Genomic DNA, 20,000 nt, shown 5'->3' with positions numbered 1-20,000 from the left:
TAGAACGAGACAACAGCTCTTGCAGCGCGAGCAATAACGATCTTCATAGCTCTGATGAATGTGGACAGAAGCCACCGCAAATTTATCTATCAAAAAAACAGATCGGATAAAGAGTACTTTTGAAAAAAGTCTCCAAGATGTTCTTTGCATCCAGTAGTGCCATACAACAAAAAAAAAAGTGTGTTCTTGGTGCCATGGCAAATACGTATTATCATCTTTTTGCTGCAACACAGATTTATTGTCCCAGTGGCCATTAGAGTGGAGGAGAACACTAAGAAGGTAGCGGTTGACCTTAAATTTTCTTTTTGTGGCTTTCCAAGTTGCACAGAATCTGCTAAACATGCTGTATCAAGACCTGCAGAAATCATAATATAATCAATGCCACCTCCTCTACTGGGATAATGTTGTCCAAAATGATGTTACAACTGGTAAGTCGCTTCGAGTCTTTGATTGGTCCTATATTCAATACACTGTGTACAACATTGATCGTGGCATTTTGGAAAAGACAAATGTCATTTATTGCAAACAGTTTGGCTTTCCTGCAAAACACTCTGGTGATCATGCTATTCCAAGTAACATTGCGGTCTTGATACAGCTGGAAATTGATTACAGTGAATTTTCATGTGGTTTATAATAGACTGTTGAGTGGCTACTTCTTGAGGAGCTACTTTCTTATCTTTTTTTCTTTGGTTATTTGCTTTCATCGCAGCGTTGCACAGTTGTGTGTAAAGCAAAGATTCGGCGAGGATAAATTGGACGGGGATGTCTCAGAAGATGGCAAGTTAAGTAAAAGGCAATTGTCGGTATTGAGAATTAGACGAGGACAAAGATATATATTTCAACAGATTTGTGGACTTGTTGACCAAACAGCTCTTCCAGTAGCTGAGACTACGTTTTTGTTTTAAAACTCGTACATTTTTCATTATTAAGAGAAATCCCTCTAGCACCAGCAAGCAGATTTTTTCCTGTCTTCGGGAAATAGCACCTTTTGTGGACTGGACAAGTTACCTTATAAGTAAACTAGTGTATCGGTGATGTATCAGTCTTGTATTGTAAAATATGTCACTGTAAATATCGAAAAAGTTGCCTGAACATAGCACAGCTGTTTCTTCCACGCAACTGACCTTGAAAAGGCCTGGCCAAACGCTCGCAACATTTCGACGCAACATCTTGCAACATTGTTGCATGATGTTGCGTTAAGTGATGATCGGGCTGGCCAGACGCACGCAACATTCTCAACATTTTCAATGCAACTTGTCAATGTTTATGTGCCCCAGGCCCCTGGCGCGCAACAAGTGGACCTAGTCCCTGGTGCAACAATGTTGCGTGAACGTGGCCAAACGAGTACAACATGCAACATCCAAAATGTTACACGAAAAATTTGACCGTTTTCAAAATTTGATCCAACATCATCCAACATGTTGCAACATATCGCAACAAGCTGGCCAAACGTATGCAACATGTTGTGCCCAACAATGTTGCAAGATGTTGCGTTGAAATGTTGCGTGCGTTCGGCCGGGCCATTAGAGGCACGTAACAATTCTTCATTTAATGTCACGCAGTTTTCGTGTTTATAAACTTTAACGTTGCAAAACAGTTAGTGTCATCGATTGAGAACTAAATCCATTTCTCTGACTAGCCTTATCATGAACCAAACGGGGCGCCATTTTTGCCGCACTTTCCCATGATTTTTAAAAGCGTGACGTTTTAGAGATTTTTTTTGCAAAAGATACTTTTTTTGGGGGGGGGGGGGGTTGGGGAGGGGGGCTGGTTAGGTTAGGATAGGATAGGATAGGATAACTTTATTTAGACACGGTAAACTCATCAGTCGCAACTATAAAAACCTAATTAATTACCAGAATTATTACAAATTATACAACGACTACAGCTACATTATTCAAAATTGTTCTAAGTAATCAATAAATATAACTATAATATTAGATGACAAAATAAAAACCTGCTTTACATGAGTGCCGTGTATAGAATTATAGATTAACTTGATGAAAAGAAACGCTCGCAGCCAGCCCGGAACGCTCTAAGGGAGTCAGCCTGCCTCAATTCGATTGGTAAATTATTCCAAAGAACTGCTCCAGTGTAGCTGAAGCTATTTTTCATATAGTTTGTGTGTGGCTGTGGGATAGCTAGTTTGCCCTCTGTGTCCCTTAAGGAGTAATTGGAGACGCTACTACGGTCAACAAATTTAGAACTAAGGTAATCGGGAGTAAGACCATTAAGCGACTTATAAACCATCACAGCCTTATGGATTGTTAGTTGAGAATCAAGTTTTATCCATCCAAGTTTTTGGATAAGGTTATCAGCGTTGGCATCATAGTTCGAGTAAGTGAGTATACGCGCAGCGCGATTTTGAAGTTTTGTAAGTTTACTGGCTAGGGTTTTGCCGCAACATCCCCAGACAGAATCGCAGTAATCAAAGTGAGGCTGTACTAAAGACATGAAGATTGATCGGAGAGTCTCATGTGGAACGAAAGACCTCACTCTCTTCAACGCTCCAATACCAGACGCGATTTTCTTACATAAAGTCTCAACATGAACATTCCAAGATAAAGTCTGATCAATATGAACACCTAGAGATTTCGTAGAGGTAACTTGAGTTATAGGTGCACCGTCAATAATAAGTGACGGAGGGTTGTGAAACGTGCTTAGCCTTTGCCTCGATCCGATCAACATAAGCTCAGTTTTAGATGCGTTAAGAGTAAGCTTGTTAGCAGTTAGCCATTTTTCAACTCTAGCAAGATCCTCATTTAAAACAGTGTTAATACTTTGGGTGTTATTACTAGCAAAACTTATGTGTGTGTCGTCAGCATACATTCGAGGTTCAGAATTTAATAGACAGTAAGGTAAGTCGTTAATATATATTAGAAAAAGGAGTGGACCCAGAATTGTACCTTGAGGTATACCACAAGTAAGGAAATGGTCCCCAGAGAGAGAACCATTTATAAAACATCGTTGCTTGCGGCAGTCCAAGTATGATCTATGAAGTGCCACTGACACCATATTTCGCAAGTTTAGACAAAAGAATATCGTGATCGACGGTGTCAAAGGCTTTCTTTAAATCCAAGAAAACGACTGCGTTTACATTACCCTGGTCAATGTTGTAAGCCCAGCTATCGGTAGCTTCAAGTAAGGCAGTGACAGTGGAATGAAGAGGTCGAAATCCCGATTGGTGTCTTGAAATGAGTTTGTGTATAGTAAGGTAATTATAGAGTTGATCATAAATAATTCTCTCAAAGACTTAAGCTACAACTGGAATTACTGATATTGGGCGGTAATTATTTAGATCTGAACGATTACCCTGTTTGAACAAGGGGATGACTTTCGAAAGTTTCCATTCATCAGGGAAAATTCCAGAAACAATAGAATGATTAAAGATAGTATAGAGTGATTCGGCTATTAAGTCAGCACATTCGCGCAAGAGTTTTGCAGATATTCTGTCCAAACCAGTAGATTTTGACTCACATAATCTGGATAAAAGACGAAGAACCTTAGAGACGCTGGTCGGTTTTAGTTCGAATGTGCAGTGACCAGTCTCAGCTAAATAATCCAAATGAGAAGAATTGTCTTCATTGGCGTGAATATCATTTGCTAACTTAGGCCCAATGGAAGAAAAATGATCATTAAAGGCGTTAGACAACTCATGAGAATCATAAATAGAATTGCCACAGGGGAGCTTAAGTTCGCTTATGACACATTTGTGTGATTTCCTAGACATAAGCTCATTGACAATCCGCCAAGTGTTACGTGGATCACCTTGGTACTCATTGAGGGCATGCTTATAGTGACATTCTTTCGCACGTTTGATTTCATTGTTTACTATATTGCGAAGTTTTTTGAATTTACGCCAGTCCTCCGCATTACCAGAACGAGTGGCTTTTAACTTAAGAATATCTCTTGCATGCAAGCGCTTTTTGAGTTGCGAAGTAATTCAAGGTGATTTGCGAGGGCGAACACGTTTATTACGCAAGGGGGCATGCTTGTCAACACAACGAAGGAACAGTTTTTTCCACGAAATGACTGCGAGTTTCAAGATAAATTTTTACTTGAAAACACATTGCTTTAATCAACCTTTTTGTGTTAAGATCTTAACGTCATTTTATTGTGGATTAGCTGCAGCATGTATTGTCTCAGAATGCCTCTGGAATTCTTCGTTTTGCTGTCAGTTGTTGACTGAATTATAAATTGAAATACAGTTTTTGCGTAGTTTTTGAGTTGAAACTAAAGAATTGTTCATTTCCATTGTTAACTGATTAAGAAGATCAAGAAGGCCTTCTAATGTCTCAAGGTCTCAAGAAGTGTGAAATTGGGATAAGATTGTATGCTTAATTTGAGATTTAGGAAGTTCTATGAGTTGACTAAATAGAAGTGCTTTGTTCCACGGGTCCCTCTCTGCATCTGAAAGATAATAAGAAAACGCTGGTTAAACCTCTCAAATCAAAGGGCGAGTGCTCTTATAAGGTAAATTATCAGAGTGCAAAGCAAGTAGACAAGGGAACACGGTGTGCATTGGGTCACGCCTTTATAGGGTGATCTTTCGTGGCTTTCATGCGCGTTCGCATAGTTGTGCGTGATTCCCTTGTTTTGCATTGCACATCTCATACTGTGCATAACATTGCGACTTCGGAGATGACGTCGTTTCCCGCCGGCCATCGGAAGAGAGGCAACAAAGGCCGCTTTTGCTGTTCAAGAGCTTTTAAGGTGGCTGGGACCAGTTTCACTACTTTTAAGGACCTTTTAATTAGAAGGGTTGTCACTACAAAACTGTATCACGTAAAAGAAATGTTATGGTACCATATCAAACACCAATTATTACTTAACAAAATGCGCTCACTATTTTGACGTAATAGGTTACCATGGCAACATGAAAGCTCTTCAAAAACACCCTATATTTCGTCTTTACTTGCTTATATCTTAATAATGAACTCGGTGACCCCCATTTTTTATTGTAGAATAGTAATTAGCATCTTGAGATAGAACTATCAGCAAAGTTTAAAAAAATTCTTGGGAGCCAATTCAGAGCTACCTTAATTTTTCGAAAATTTAAGGTAGCTCTGAATTGGCTCCTAAGAATTTTTTTAAACTTTGCAGATAGTCCTATCTCAAATTGCTAATTACTATTTTACAATAAAAAATTGGGGTCACCGAGTTCATTATTAAGATATAAGCAAGTAAAGACGAAATATAGGGTGTTTTTGGAGAGCTTTCATGTTGCCATGGTAACCTATTACGTCAAAATTGTGAGCGCATTTTGTTAAGCAATAATTGGTGTTTCATATGGTACCATAACATTGCTGTTACGCGATACAGTATAGTAGTTATAACCCATCTAATAAGAAGGTCTCTAAAAGTGGTGAAACTGGTTCCAGCCACCTTAAGTGCAATCATAATAACTCTTCTCGGTTAAGAAGGCGTTGTTTTGGAATTCGCCCCAGTCCTTTCGCGGAAAATGATCATTTTGAAGCCAAAATTGCCACTTTGCCATCCATTTATTATCGTGTTGCTTAGAAACGATCACGGTGACCCCCATTTTAAATGGTTTTATTTGCTCTATAATAGGTACACGGAAGACATATTTTAAGGACAAAAAAAGTTGGATAGTAGAAGTTGTAGTATTTACCTATAAACGACGTGAAACTGCATTTGGAGCATGAAACTGAGTGCAAGATTGAGCAATTTTAAATCACTCTCTTAAAGATTATAGCCCAGACAAACAAGCAGGTTCAAGTTTTCAGTAATATTCAGTAGCTTTTGCTACATAACAACAATTTTTCCGGTTGATCTAGTTTCAAACGCTTCTCGCGAAATGTGGTAAAAACACGTAAGAATAAAGGGCATACAGCGCAAAAACAAGCACGGTGACCCCATCTTTTTATTGCATTTTTTAAATGTCCTGTGTATGAAATCTCGATAGTAGGTTATTTTCATGGGAATTACCTTAATTAACCCGCTTTGATTCGGAGATCAAACAAATATGGATGGACAAACTACCTCTCAAGTACAATATACTTTTAAAAGGACAAAGTTTTTATTTATTTATTTTATCCACTGCTTTATTCTTTGTTATAAGCGCTTAAATGAGATAAAACTAGAAGGTTTTTTTCACCTTAACATGATAATGTGGCGCCGCATTTGATATAACAATGTATCCACGACTCGAAGTTATTTGCATTGCCCAACCATCCCTTGTAAATGAATCGACGGCACTGTCGGTTGATATAATCGTAGTAGAAGCGCAGCGTGAAGTAATGTCCCACTCCCACGTCCTTAATCAAGCAGCAGGGGTTCGCTAAACCTAGGAAAGAACTGACACGAGTGAGCGATAATGGCCCGGTTCAGACAACGAACGTATTCTCACCCTATTTGCCTTGTCTAGACTGAAAGGAAAACTGTCTGTAGAATGTTGTGGAATCAACCCCAAATTGAACCAAAAAGAAGTAGGAGGGATTGGCTTCCATAACATGGGTGACAAATTACTCCTTAATTTTGGCGCGAAATTTCAGCATAATTTATAATTTCACATGTAGCCTGCATAGCTGGTGGTATATAATAGGGGGCTTAAGCACGCGCGTTTTTGAAACGCGGACGGCACCCCGGAAGTGAGCTGTTTTCCCTTTTAACTTGTCTTCACACAACCACATTTACATTGCTAAGTGTCTTTTCTCCATTAGAGATGATTAATATAAAAATGTGGGAGACACCACTGACCTGGCACGCGAAATATTCTCTTCCGGTTGCCGTCTGCGTTTCAAAAACGCGCGTGCTTAAGCTCCCTATTCTTGGCGCGCATCCCTCTCAGTTCTCCGCGCGGCTTTGCCTCTCGCGCCAGTCTCGCGCCAACAATGCCGCCATCTTCGCAGCTTACGCGTGAAATTATTCCCTTATTTCACTCGTCACCATTTGATTACCCATACGAATTTGAGAATATCCATATTTTTCTTTGCTTTGCGTACGAGTGTGAAAGTTCTTGTGTTGTATGACAGAATTTTAGGGTGCATGCATTGTGGCAAAAAGAGGCCGGCCTGGTGGTCAACAACAACCACTTGACTTGATTTGTGTTATTTGTTAATTTTAGTTGGGTAGTGGCATCCTCGTCTCAAAGAGGCGATGGTTAGCGCTGGGGATTTGGGCAGGATCTTGTATGACTGTGTAGCCCGATCCTGGAGTGGCAGTCTCTGTTGCAGGTGGCCTTGTGGAATCGCGCGCAGAGGCTGCGCGTTCTTTCCTCGCCGCTCTCTTGCATGTAGCCTGGACTCTAGCGTTCGCTTCCGCCTTTGAAACCCCCGTTTTGACACTTTGCCGCCATGTATCTCGGTGTTTGGCGATGTCCTCCCATGCACTGGTGTCGATAAGTGCAGATCGCAAGTCTCGCTTGATGACATCCTTGTAACGCAATGTCCCCAATTAGTGCTCGAGCGCTAAAACGACTTGACGCTTAAGTAAAGATTCTCTCTCTCTCCATCTCTCTTTAGATTCATCAATCCGTATTTACTACGCTATTTCTCTGGGACTTTAAAAGAAAAAAATCACTTCAAGCACTATGACTTCACAAGAGTGGAAGCTCTAACTGAAAATGAACAGTATATTACTTAGAAACAAATATCAGTAGCATATTTATCATGATATTTTGATTATTACCCAAAGAAGGTAGCAAATACTGAAAGCTTGGCACATCAGTCAAAAATTCCGTAAAATTCCTCATTTAAATCGTATTTCAAAGGTCTTCAAGTCAAAGAACATCTCTGCTCAACCCCTCTGGATTACGTTTATTTTTCGTTTCTTTCCATGTTAATTTTTCTGCCAAAATGTTGCTTTAAGGTATGCATTCGACAGCACTTCAAACCTTCAGATTTTTTTGAGATTCCTGGAAAGATTTTGCTCTTTAAATCCCCTAAAAGCAGCGTTATACATATTTTTGCTTCGGGTAACTTCAGCGCTTGTTGAGAGGAACTCTTCCGAGCCATTTGTTTGGTAGCCAATGAAATTTCAGGTAATTTATCTCAAAAAACGATTACGTAGCAAGTACCTGTTTTTGGTCGCAAATACCCAACTTAACTGTATTTTTTTTCTCGCTAACATAAATAACGTAAATAAAAAACTTGATAGCAAAGATAGAAACAGTTCACAAGATCGCACTTGTTTTAAAGCAACCGGCCTTAACATAGAAAACTGTTTTTTAAGGCTTATTTCATCCTTTTTTGGCCGAAAAATGGACAAAAATCGCGTTTTTAGCATTAAAAATCCTTGAAAGCGCTTTCTTCTAAAAGTAGGCTGAAAACATGTTAAATAAAACTCCCCCAAACCATCTGCATAGCCCTTTGTAGTATTTTATGGCATTTTTCGCCAAAACCTGTTTCTCCGCAAATACCATCATTCCCCACCCCTCCCCCCTCCAACTCAGTAGATAAGGAAATTGCGCACTTCGGTCTTCATGCTGGTTTGTCTGCATATTAGGCGATGACGTCTACTTCATTTTAAGTGAAATTAAAGCAGATGAAGGAGCTTCTTTTCCAGTAAATATCCATAACCCGCCACTCCTTATGGATGTTTAGGGTACCATAAAGACGAAACGTATTTCAAATTAAGGTTTGAAGGGAGCCCACGAGTAGGAGCTTGCTTCTCCCCCGCAAGTCCTCTGAGTCAACCTTTGCGTGTAGAACACAACGAGTTCTTTGGCGCTGCATGCAGTGTTTAGAATAGCCAATCAGAATAAAGTTATTGTCAAACAAAGACATAAATAGCAAAAACAATGTACGCAAATTGATGTAAATGTGAGTCTCGTGGTGAGGTGTTACTTTTAAAAATAGAACGATACGCACAAAGGTTGACTCAAGGATATAGTACATAGGGAGGTTCCTAGTCATGGGCTCCTGGGGCCCGTTTCTGGAAAGTCCCGAAACTTTACGTGCCATTTTTGGGTGTCACAATTCCGTTTGTATCTCAAGAACGGAGAGGATTTAAGTCGTCAAACTTAACGGACGTGTTTCTTTTAGTTAGCTTGAAAACAGGTTAAAAGATCGGCTTTCCAAAACAAGCGGTTGGCATTTTCACAAATGGCTTTTCGGGACTTTCGACAAACGGGCCCCTGGGTTTGAAGTGAATTGTAACTACAATGACGCGTAAATAGCGAAGATATCGTTGACAACACCTATTGTCATTAATAGGCCAACCAGAGCCTCATTGGCTGTCAAACAAAGGGTCTTTGTTTCTGTTGCTGGCACATTTGAATAACAAAAGCGATGTTTGTAAAAAGTTATTATCCCTATTCAATTCGAATTTCACGTAAATCTTCCAATCTTGCAATCTGAAGCCCTAGGCGACAACACACGAGCTCAATAAAATAACAGCATTGTACCGGCATCGCATAGGTCCTGGATTCGAATCCCATTGAAGCCACTTGAATTTTCAGATAGTTATAAGGGACACTTGCTTAAATTCTCCAGATACATACGGGGAGCGTTTCTATCAAACGCACTACTTTGTTAAGGGATGTACGAGAATGTAACCTTGATGATAGCCAGAGTGGATTAATGTGGCTTTTATTTTTACACCACATGAAGAATATTATATCATCATGAGGACAAAGTGGCAAATAAAGGACTGAAATGGGGTCGGAGTATGGAAAGTGGGTGGGGAATTTATAGGTATATCCGTTTTCACGCTAATTCTTTACATTACGCCAATGTCCAAATATGGTCATGGTAGCGACCACCGAAGTCTATAATGGTTTTGTTACCAGTTTGTTAGAAAATAAAACTCAATCTTACGTAATTGCCAGAATTTTCGCCTTCTGGACTAAGTGCAACGAGACATTCGACATTACTTCGCGTTATGCTTGTCAAATGAATCATTGATAACGATAATTAAGGAGGCTCAAAAGAGTTTTCAGGTGATCACGTGCGCGTGAACCACACATGCAATATTTGTAAGGTGGCCGCACACCGTTTTCGCTTGCGTTCTTGCTAACGGAATGCAGCGTATGCACAATGATTGCAAAAAAATAAACATGGTTTCAATACAGCAATCATTTTATTTGCTCAATGCTTCCGATATCTGTACTAATTTTCCTCACAATTGATCAAAGTGTTTTGATGGTTTTAGTCTTTTATGAGATATGTATGTTAGAACAGGTAACGGTGCAATTCACAGATTTTTCGTTGCTATCGAAAGAACCCAGTTAAATGCAGCGCATGAGTAGTAAGTTAAAAAAAAAGCGATTGAATGCGGAATAGCTTTCTCAGAAATACGCCTATTTCTCGAGAACCACTCACTTTAGGAAATACGTAACTGGAGTATTTAAAAAAATGAACTTTTAACAGAGGAAATTCGAGGTATTCCAGTGAACCTTCAACAAGGGTTAATTAAGGACGGTGCCTACTAATTCAAAGGTATTTTTGCGCGGTTTACTGAATATGCGGGAAAGGCAGATCTCAACAAGTGTCATTAAAATCCAAAAAGAAAATTGGGGGTAACCACGCATTTTTCAAAGATAATTAATCAACAGTAGTAGCAAAAAGCTTTAACATACAGAGCAATGTATGGCGTTCCTTTCCAAATTATAGCTTAATTATCTCTGAAAAATGCGTGGTTACCCCCAATTTTCTTTTTGGATACCAAGACCACTTGCTAAGTTCTGCTTTCTCCGCATAAATTTAAACCGCGCAAAAATATCCCTGCATTAGTATGCACTACCGATAGGAAATCCGAGTATCTGAATATGCGCAGAACGTATGCGCAATAACAATAGTAGGCACCGTCCTTAAAAGATCTCTCTGTCAAATTATTATTAAAACAGCTGTGAGCATCGTTACAAGCTTGTTGCATGCAAATTATAAAGAAAACCTGACGACCAGATTTTCTGCAAATAACAAAACCGAATTTAAAAGCCTGTTTATATTTATTTATGTTGCCATGGCAACGGCATATACGTCAGATTAACTATCAAAAAAACCGAAGTTCGTATTGTTAACTTGCTTGCTACCATTTTTGGCGACCAAAGGATCAACTACATTCTTTTTTTTCTTTCATCATTGTAATTGTATTGTAATTTAGATCAACTGTATAGAAATTTGTAAATAGTTATCAATTTTTTCATTATTTCTATTTAGTATTGTAAGAGCGCCGAGGCGTAGCGAGGCGCTCCAAAAACTGTAATTATTATTATTATTATTATTATATTATTATTATCAAGGGTTTTAGAGAAAAAGGTAAATGAAACATAGTATCAAAAACTGTTTTCAGCCACCTTAAGCTGTTTGCGTCAACTCGTGTATTAAAATGGTAACCGGAAATATAAGACTTCACCGCTGATTTGCCTATTTACCTAATCCATGTGTAGGCAAAATGTAAAATTGTCTCCTATGTACAATTGTCTCTCTCTCCTTGTACTCTTACTACATAAATATTTACAAAGAAACTTAAATAGATTTTTTGCACTATATTTTACCTAAAATAATCTAGATATGTTATCCTAATTCTACTTATCTTCGCTTTTCTATAAATAGAATATGTCTCTAGTTGTAGTTCTGTTGTTGTTGTAGTTCTGTAGTTCTGTCTGTTGTAGTTCCCCCACGACAACAGTCAATTCAGAGAAAATTAACAATTGTATATATCAGATAAATTCTGGGTGGAGGATGGGTTGTTCTCTAAAAGGCTTATGGTATATGAGATCACCTTGGTAGAAATAGCCATAGGTCAAGGAGACTTTGCCCGGTGCTGGAACATGCACATGTTGATGTGGATGCCACCTTCACTCTGGGAATAGGGTGGGGACACTAAATTTGTTCTGTGAACTTAGGGGCTGATTACATGAGCCGGGCCAGTCTGGTCAACCGGGCTGGTCAAGGTTGCCGGGATGAGTTTCAGCCTGGTAAATTTAGACTATGTCGTGTGAAAAAAGATAAGAACAACAAGAAGAAGTGGAGAGACGTTTATCTCGCTAAATTGTTATTAAAATTCACTATTCTACAATTTAAAGAAGCCTCAAGGTTTGCTATCTCATTCATCCTTTATTTAAACATAAAAAAACGACTATTCCGTAGGCCATTTTGCTCTAAAGGGGTGTGAAGTGTTTAGAAATCGCTGGCCCGGCTAACCAGGCTGTCCCGGCAAACGCGATTACATGAAAAAATCTCAGCCCGGTTAGCCGGGATCCCGGCACCGCGATCCCGGGATCTCGGCTAACCGGGCTGGCCCGGTTGTCATGTAATCGCGAAGTTGATTTTTGTTGCGTTTAACAAACGTGCCGAGATCCCGGCAAACTGACACCAGCCCGGCTCATGTAATCAGGCCCTTAGGAGTGCATGACTAGTCCATAACCGGCCTTCTTAAAGTGCTACTATGATCAAAAAGTTATTTCCTTTTTTGCTTCTGATTTTGAAAGTGTGATTGCTTAACACTTGACTGGCAAATGTTTAAGCTTTGATTTTTAGCCGAAGGCTGTTTACTTTGAGTGCGAGTTCCGACGTCATTTTCTACTCGATCCAGCTCTTAAGATTTTCAAGTTAGTGATGGCGGACCATTAAATCCAGTTAAAGTAAACAAGTGTCTTTTTGAAATTAAGGCTTAAAGCTTCGGTCACTTAGTGTTTAGTTAACATAGTTTTGGAAATCCAAAGGAAAAAAATATTTGATTTTTTGATTATAGTACAACTTTAATTTAACTTTACTACGCAATGACCGTGTTGGTGCTAAAACAATAGAAAATTGCATAATAATAGAATCAAATTCCCAAAAGACTTTTTCGCTATTGTTCTTTCCATCAATACGGCCGCCATGGGCGGCGTCAGGTGCAAAGAATTTTGGCGTCTGTGTTTGTCACCATAGCTTGATGAGAGAACTATTGCAGTCAAAATCGAAGTAATATCCTCGGAATGTAAACATAACCTGTTACGTTTTACTGCTGCCCATATTGTCAAAGGCTTTGGCAAATACCAAACATCTGAGCGCTCTTTACGTGTTCAGTGGGTAAACAAATTACATACATTTTATATTACAAAAGTCAGATTTCCTTCACGCACATCGATTGTGTTGATGGAATGCATGACCTAAATAATGAACTTTTGCTACTGGTGTTTTGATTATCTTGTTTTGAAGCCGAAGAAAACAAAGCTTGTGATAATCGGGAGTAGACGGCTGAATGCTTTAAAATAATTTTAATAGGGAAAGGACTTTCCCCTTTGCATCATCCGTTAAGGACCTTAGAGTTATACTCAAACTAAACATCACCTTCTATACCCATTTTCGAAACCGGACCTCTTCATGCTGAATGTCGATCCTAGCCCGGATTTACCGTTCCAAACATACGTGTGCGAATAGACACCTCCGGCTTTGGAACAGTTTTCGATGTCTTTCATTTCATTTCATTTCATTTCATTTATTTCCCCCATTTATTTAGAGGATTACAAGGTCTGAAAAGCTCACTACATGAAGTAAATGGAGAAGGGCAACGATATAGGTAAACTAGTTAGATGCCCTTTAAATTAAGTTACATTTCATTTTAAGATAAAAGATAAGTACAATAAGCAAAGAAACGAGGAACACATAGTTAAGGGATACTAAACAGTAAGTGCAGTAGTTAGTACTGAGCAAAATAATTCTGAAAAAGAGATCTTTTAAATAGATATTTATTTGACATACTACGAATGAATAGTCTTGGTTTCTGTAAGCTGGTCTACTACTCGTCATCGTGGGTTAATACCTCAGGAAAGAACATTGCTTAACAGCAATTGGTCAGTCCAAACCTTTGCCGCGCGTGTAGTCACAGGCACAAGAAAATACGATGGTATCCGGTCACCCCTTATACTGAAAGAACTACGCTAGCAACTCCGTTATAACATTTCAATGCATAACCGGACGTGCCCCGCGCTACCTTAGAGCATTTCACTCAAAGCTCGCCTGTCTTAAATTTTGTTTGCACACCATTTGTCGAACTTCATCCAACATAAGAGCCTATTGGCAGGTTGCATTACTACGAGAACGAAAAAACCAAAGTCAATATCACTGATTTCGTAGTTTCCTGTAGTGGACAAGGTGACAATTAAAAGGCAGAGAGCGAGAACACGAGGAATCATCTTCTGCTTCCTTTAAGTACGGAATACTACAATGGCTCTGTTTTAGTGCGCATTTGAAATCAAATAAGCCCAAACCTCTCACCTTTATACTGAAGCTTACACGGAAGACAAGTACGGAAGAGGTTTATACTTCCTTAAATATGATACGGTTTTGAAAAACGTTTTTCCTTATGTCCCGTTGATCCACGCGTTTCGCAGAAAACAATGTTGACCCCGTTTCAGGGAAGAAAGGAACTTGACTTCAGAAAGATAGCTGAAAGGTTAAAAAGCTCTGATTGGTTAATTATTTTGGAAAAAGGCACATAGGTCAGCGTGGAGCAGTTGTCACTGTGTGAAGTCTGAAAATGTTTAAGTGAAAACGTTATATAAGAGGACCAACAGCCTCGGTGACAAAATTGTTGGATCGCTGAGATACCCTTGCCTTTCCAGAATTTTAATTTTGCCAAATGGGCTCAGTAACTCGCGTGCAAAAAACATTGTGAGGGAAGAGTCAGCCGCGAAAGCTTCTGATAACTGTTCAAGGAATTGTGTCACAGACTGTAGGATTGGTAACAAATTGCAGTCTAGGGTCCCTGTTAGTCCTTGTTCGTCAACTTTCAACGGTCGCTACCTACGTGAAGGGATCCAAAACGTATCTTCGACATCGTTTTATTACGAATTTGGAAATAAACCTCTCCACGGCGTCGCTCGCAGGACTGTTAAAGCTTGGTGATTGGATTCTGGTGTGAATTTAGAGCTTCCCTATATGAATCTATTACCTTGATTGCCCTAAAAAATCCTTGCATTCACGGCCCTATTTGGTTTACGAACACGGAGACTGAGCTGTCTTTCATGCTTCAGATTTTTTGCTGATTCTTTTTCTTGCCTTCCTCTCCTGGGTCCGGTAACGACTTCTGGAAGACCTGAGCACACCGCACATGGCGATAATACGCCACGGTTTAATTGCCATCAGTTGACACCCATTTTGCTGGTGGAACCAGTCGCAATAATCTAAAAATGCGATTAAAGTCTTCAAATTGTTTCCTGGTGTAGTTTTGTTGTTCTCGTCTGAAGCAGGAAGTTTTTTTTAACCGTCTGTCAATCTAAGTCACTGCTCAGTGACTGGGTAAAACGATATTTGATTGAAGATATTGCATGCCTTCCTTGAGTTAATCCTGCGGAAACAACTGATTTCGTGAATGATTGACAAAATATTACGTATATCATTCCAAAGAGAAAATTAGTGTTGTCACGCCAAAAAGGTTTGACGAGAACCCCCGTCCTATTGATATGGGAATCCCCCACACCCCCCCCCCCCCCCGCCCCCCCACCGCGACGCGATGGGTCCCACAAATTTCGCACGTGTTTGAACCCCACCAGCCACGCTCGCGGGATTTTGTCAAGTGTTCTCCAAACTTCATGCACACGCTTAAGCATGAATCAAGCAATGTAAGCAAAGTATATCCCTCCCCTCCCATGATTGTTTCTTTCGGTCGGTCGTGCCATGTCGTGTAGTAAGTAATCTATCTTGAAATGGAAGGAAAAGATGTAACATCTTGTACCCAGTGAGACACTACACGTGTGTGCAAAGGCGAGAAGACAACAAGAAAAGTAAATGCGCTTCAAATTGTAATTAAGTTTATGTACAACTCTGATCATTACAATTCTTTCTTTATACAAGAAACATAAACAAATGAATCTAGCAATGTGCAGAGAGGGAAAAGACTTAAATTAGAGCAACTGCGTGTTTACGGACAAATGTTCCGTTTCGCTGAACCCAGCTGAGTCAGTGTCTTCGTAGTATTTGTTTGATGTCACGGCAGAATGATTTGACCCATCAGTTGAACGAATAAGAAGGGTTCTGAGGAGCTCCACACCAGTTTCCCAGAAAGCGCAGCACGTCTTGGCACTCAGGACTGTGAGAAACCTAAAAAGGAAACAACCATCATGAAAAGTTGCCTGTCAAGACACTGCCACACATCAGAGCTCAAGAGAGGGTTCGTTAACAAGCTAAATCTCATCAAACGCAGTCGCTTTTCACTTGTAGATCTATATTTTAAAGTTATTTTACTCTCGGTTACATATGCGCTACCAATTTGGGGATGTTACACAAATAAGAACGAATTCAACGCTTTGAAATCCGTACATTGTAGGGCTGCTAGTCTAAGAGTTATATATAACCTTCCGCGTGACATGCCCTCTGTAGATGTAAGAAAAATAGCTAAGTGGGACTCTTTATTCAACACTTATAAGACCAAAATAGCCACCTTAATTTATAAAATTTATAATCACACAACTCCATCCTGCTTGGAAAATTTAGTCCCAAAGAAAGAGACTAAGTATGACCTCCGCCATCAACATCGTGTTAGCGTACAACGTTTTGAAACTTATTACTTAAAAAACTCTACATCATACAGAGGAACCATTGCTTGGAATCTTTTAGAACCATCCGTTGTCAGCGCAAGAGATTATGCTAAAAGGGCAAAAAAGTCTTCCGCACACAGAAACTTGAATTTTAGGGAAGAGTCACCGCAAATGGGTCATCTAATTGACAATGACTTCGCCTTTTATTGGTTTTATGCATATCTTTTGTATTTTTCAATTTTTTATTATCCTATTAACATTTTTGTTTACACGGCCCCATAAGTTATATTAGCCTTAAAACCTACCGCGTTTAAATGGAGCGAGTTTCAATTGAGTGTCGTAAAACCAAAACCAAAGTAATTACTTTGGCCAATCAAAAAGGACGGAGACAATCCAGTAAACCAATCAAAAGTAATTACACGTAGCCGACACAAAGCGCGGGAAAATGTGCACGCGCGAGCGACGAATGGTTTTGGTTTCACTTCTGATTGGTTAAAAAATTTGGCGCGAGAAATTTGAACCAATCACTGAGTGAAGTAATCATAAACCAAAGTAATTATCTAATTACTTTCGACACTCAATTGAAAACTGCTCTAAAAGATGTTGTTGTTGTTGTTGACAGATACACACAAATGCAAGGCAAAATTAACGAATGAACGCTAAACCATGCCAAGCAGGTCATTTTGGTGGTCGTCTCGCATAGCAACTTTTAATGTCGTCCAACAACTATCGTCGACAGATGACAAGCGTTTGCAAGCGACTCCAGCAACCCTACCTTAGTAGCCATGATGAACTTGTTCCAGTCCTCCTTGTTGGCAGCTTTACCCGGACGTTTAAATTCCATCTTATTTCGCAAAACAGGATACCCTGAACAAAAAGACTTGTCTATGACCAATCATATTCGAAAAAGATTCAAGAATGGAGGAGAATTTTATCGCGATTAAATAAGGCACCAGTTTGTTAAGAGGGAATTCGTTCTTTCCCAAGTCAGACCAACATCAAGTATCTTACAATAACTGAACGCATTGCAATTGGCTATTTAAGGAGTTCATTTCTGCTTCCGCTTCTAAGCGAGTCTAATTGCAAACTTTTTCTTATGAAAATTATTTTTCATTCATAAAGTAGAACTAATTACCATCACAAAAACTTCGCCCTCCCTTTGAAGAGGAGGCAGACATCACTCGGAAATGACCTATTGCAACTGTAAATGATTAGAATTCATATATTTTTCCACAGCGAGTCAGAATAAGCATGTGCCCCATCCAATCATTAGAAGGGGGCATAGGCCCCAGTGTCTTAGCTTGTGACTCAATCTAGGTTCTAGGCGAACCTGTGAACCTTCCTTGGCTATTCGAATAAGCGACTGCTAATCAACAGTTCGCAAGCAATTCTTGTGACAAAACATTCCCAATAAGTTACACATTAAGGACGGTGCCTACTAATTCAAAGGTATTTTTGCGCGGTTTACTGACTATGCGGGAAAAGCAGATCTTAACAAGTGTTATTGAAATCCAAAAAGAAAACTGGGGTAACCACGCATTTTTCGAAGATAATTAATCAACAATATTTGTAAAAATCTTTAAAATACAAAGCAATGTATAGGGTTCTTTTCCAAATTCAAGCTTACTTCTGAAAAGTGCGTGGTTACCCCCAGTTTTCTTTTCGGATACCAAGAGCACTTGCTAAGTTCTGCTTTCTCCGCATTGTTTGGAACCGCGCAAAAATATCCCTGTATTATTAAGCACCGCCGATAGGAAATCCGAGTATCTGGAGATATGCAGAACGTATGCGCAATAACAATAGTAGGCACCGTTCTTAAGTGCTGTCGTGGTGTGCATTTGAAGATTTACCGAAAACTACATACGTAATTCGAAGCCGTTCATATTTTATGACGATACTAGAGGGTTTAAGCATGCATGCGACGTTTTTGAGCCGCGGACGGCAACCGGAAGTGAGCTCTTTTCCCTTTTATCTTGTCTTGTCACTATCACCTTTATATTACTAAGTCGGGGGTGGAAGCTGAATAGTTCGACCTCGCTTATTCATTATTCTTTGTGTGTTTTTTTCGGATTTTCATTATTCTTTTTAGATTTTTGTAGGTTATTCATTATTCATTAACAATTATTCGCCGAAGGTGATTATCGGTGAATATTCACCGAGACGAAGTATAAATATACAGGTGATTATTTCAAAAAATATACAGGTGATTATTTTAAAAAAGAGAAAAAAAGAACATTTCAACGCGAAATCATCTTCAACTTACAGTGCCAAAACGACTACTGGCAGCCATTTTGTCCGTCGAGGTGATTATCGGCTGATAATCCGAGGTAGCGAGCCAATCAGAGCGCGCGATTTTGTATAATGACCTGCGTATTTATACTAATTGTTGTTATTCATTATTCCACTGGCATATTAACTGCGTTATTCATTATTCCGGCGTTTTCAGACCCAATTATTCATTATTCATTCTTTATTTATACTCGTTATTCATTATTCATTATTCAGCTTCCACCCCCGATATTAAGTATCTTTCCTCCAGTGTGAGACACTACTGTCCTGGCATTAGAAATGTGCCGTCCGCGGCGCAAAAACGTCGCGTATTTAAACTCACGACTACTTACCAGTGATGACACAAGGGAGAGAGTTAATACCGGTGTTAACAGCTACAAGACAAGCCTCGTAAGTGTCGCGTTCATCAGTTGGTAATACCTGCTCCACCTGCGGGGGAAAAAAAATGAAAACATGAAGCCCAATTAATTCGAAATATTTCCCTGGGGAGCTGTATTCACCCTGAGGTGGTTTTCAGGGATGAACTGAATCTGGATTGAATTGGAATAGTTTAGAGATGGTTTTCGTGGGGCGGGAAGAACCGGAGCTTACGGAGAAAAACCTCTCGGAGCAGAAAAAAGCAATAAACCGGTCGAGTGCTCCCACCACTGCACCATTCTTGCTCTCCAGTCGTTACTAAAAATCACAAGGCTACCTATGATGTCTCAAAGTTAGAAGCTGTTGCTTAGAATTCCTTAACACCCTCGCTCAAAAATATTAAAATCGTCCAAGTCATTGTCTGGTTGTTTGTCATCAGCTGATATACCGGACTTCTATAAAACACGATCAATGAAATATCGTGAACATGTTTCTTAATCCAACCTTTTGATCCATGGATACCGCTAACACCCACTCTTTTACTTCTTCGCGCTTCTCCTCCTGCAAAACGAACAGCGAGAATTTCTAGATGAAATGCAAATAGGCGGAGTGAATCAGAGGTCAGAGTGCGGGGTTTTCATGCCGGTGATCCTGGTCAAATCCCGTTCTGTATACTGGCTGAATCCCGAATTCAACTGCACTGACGTTTCAAAAAAAGCCAACCGGTTACTTCATTTTAGAGACCGGTTTTCTTAATGCTCAATGTTAACTTGAACTCTTACTATCTATTCATGGAGTGCGGACACATGACAGTCAGCTTTTTAAGGTTTATAAATATGGTCAAAAACGCGCATTCTTTTTCACTGTTTCTTACTGGTAGATGCTGTTTCTCCGGAACTGGCACTTCAAAGGGGATATCAGTGTCGGC

The 20,000-nt window shown here is 39.6% G+C and overlaps 2 protein-coding genes across 2 annotated transcripts in view; one reads left to right on the top strand and one right to left on the bottom strand.

Annotated features, from left to right (window-relative positions):
• LOC138046839 (uncharacterized) overlaps positions 1-1,970 on the top strand; it is a 39,385-nt gene extending 37,415 nt beyond the window's left edge. The window contains exons 13-14 of the mRNA XM_068893416.1: positions 234-279; positions 710-1,970. Coding sequence (XP_068749517.1) covers positions 234-279; positions 710-905 — 242 coding nt within the window. The 3' untranslated portion in view covers positions 906-1,970. The remainder of the gene's footprint in view (positions 1-233; positions 280-709) is intronic.
• A 13,713-nt stretch (positions 1,971-15,683) lies between these two features.
• LOC138047539 (intraflagellar transport protein 172 homolog) overlaps positions 15,684-20,000 on the bottom strand; it is a 41,925-nt gene continuing 37,608 nt past the window's right edge. Inside the window, exons 52-56 of the mRNA XM_068894430.1 lie at positions 19,947-20,000; positions 19,577-19,633; positions 19,048-19,144; positions 17,202-17,293; positions 15,684-15,989 (exon numbers count right to left, since the gene is read on the bottom strand). The exon at positions 19,947-20,000 is cut by the window's right edge and continues 45 nt beyond it. Coding sequence (XP_068750531.1) covers positions 15,900-15,989; positions 17,202-17,293; positions 19,048-19,144; positions 19,577-19,633; positions 19,947-20,000 — 390 coding nt within the window. The 3' untranslated portion in view covers positions 15,684-15,899. The remainder of the gene's footprint in view (positions 15,990-17,201; positions 17,294-19,047; positions 19,145-19,576; positions 19,634-19,946) is intronic.

Source organism: Montipora capricornis, chromosome 4 (assembly GCF_036669925.1).
Source record: "Montipora capricornis isolate CH-2021 chromosome 4, ASM3666992v2, whole genome shotgun sequence".
Classification (NCBI taxonomy): Eukaryota; Metazoa; Cnidaria; class Anthozoa; order Scleractinia; family Acroporidae; genus Montipora; species Montipora capricornis.
Note: the sequence above shows the minus strand (reverse complement) of the source record. Positions and strands in the feature narration are given on the sequence as shown.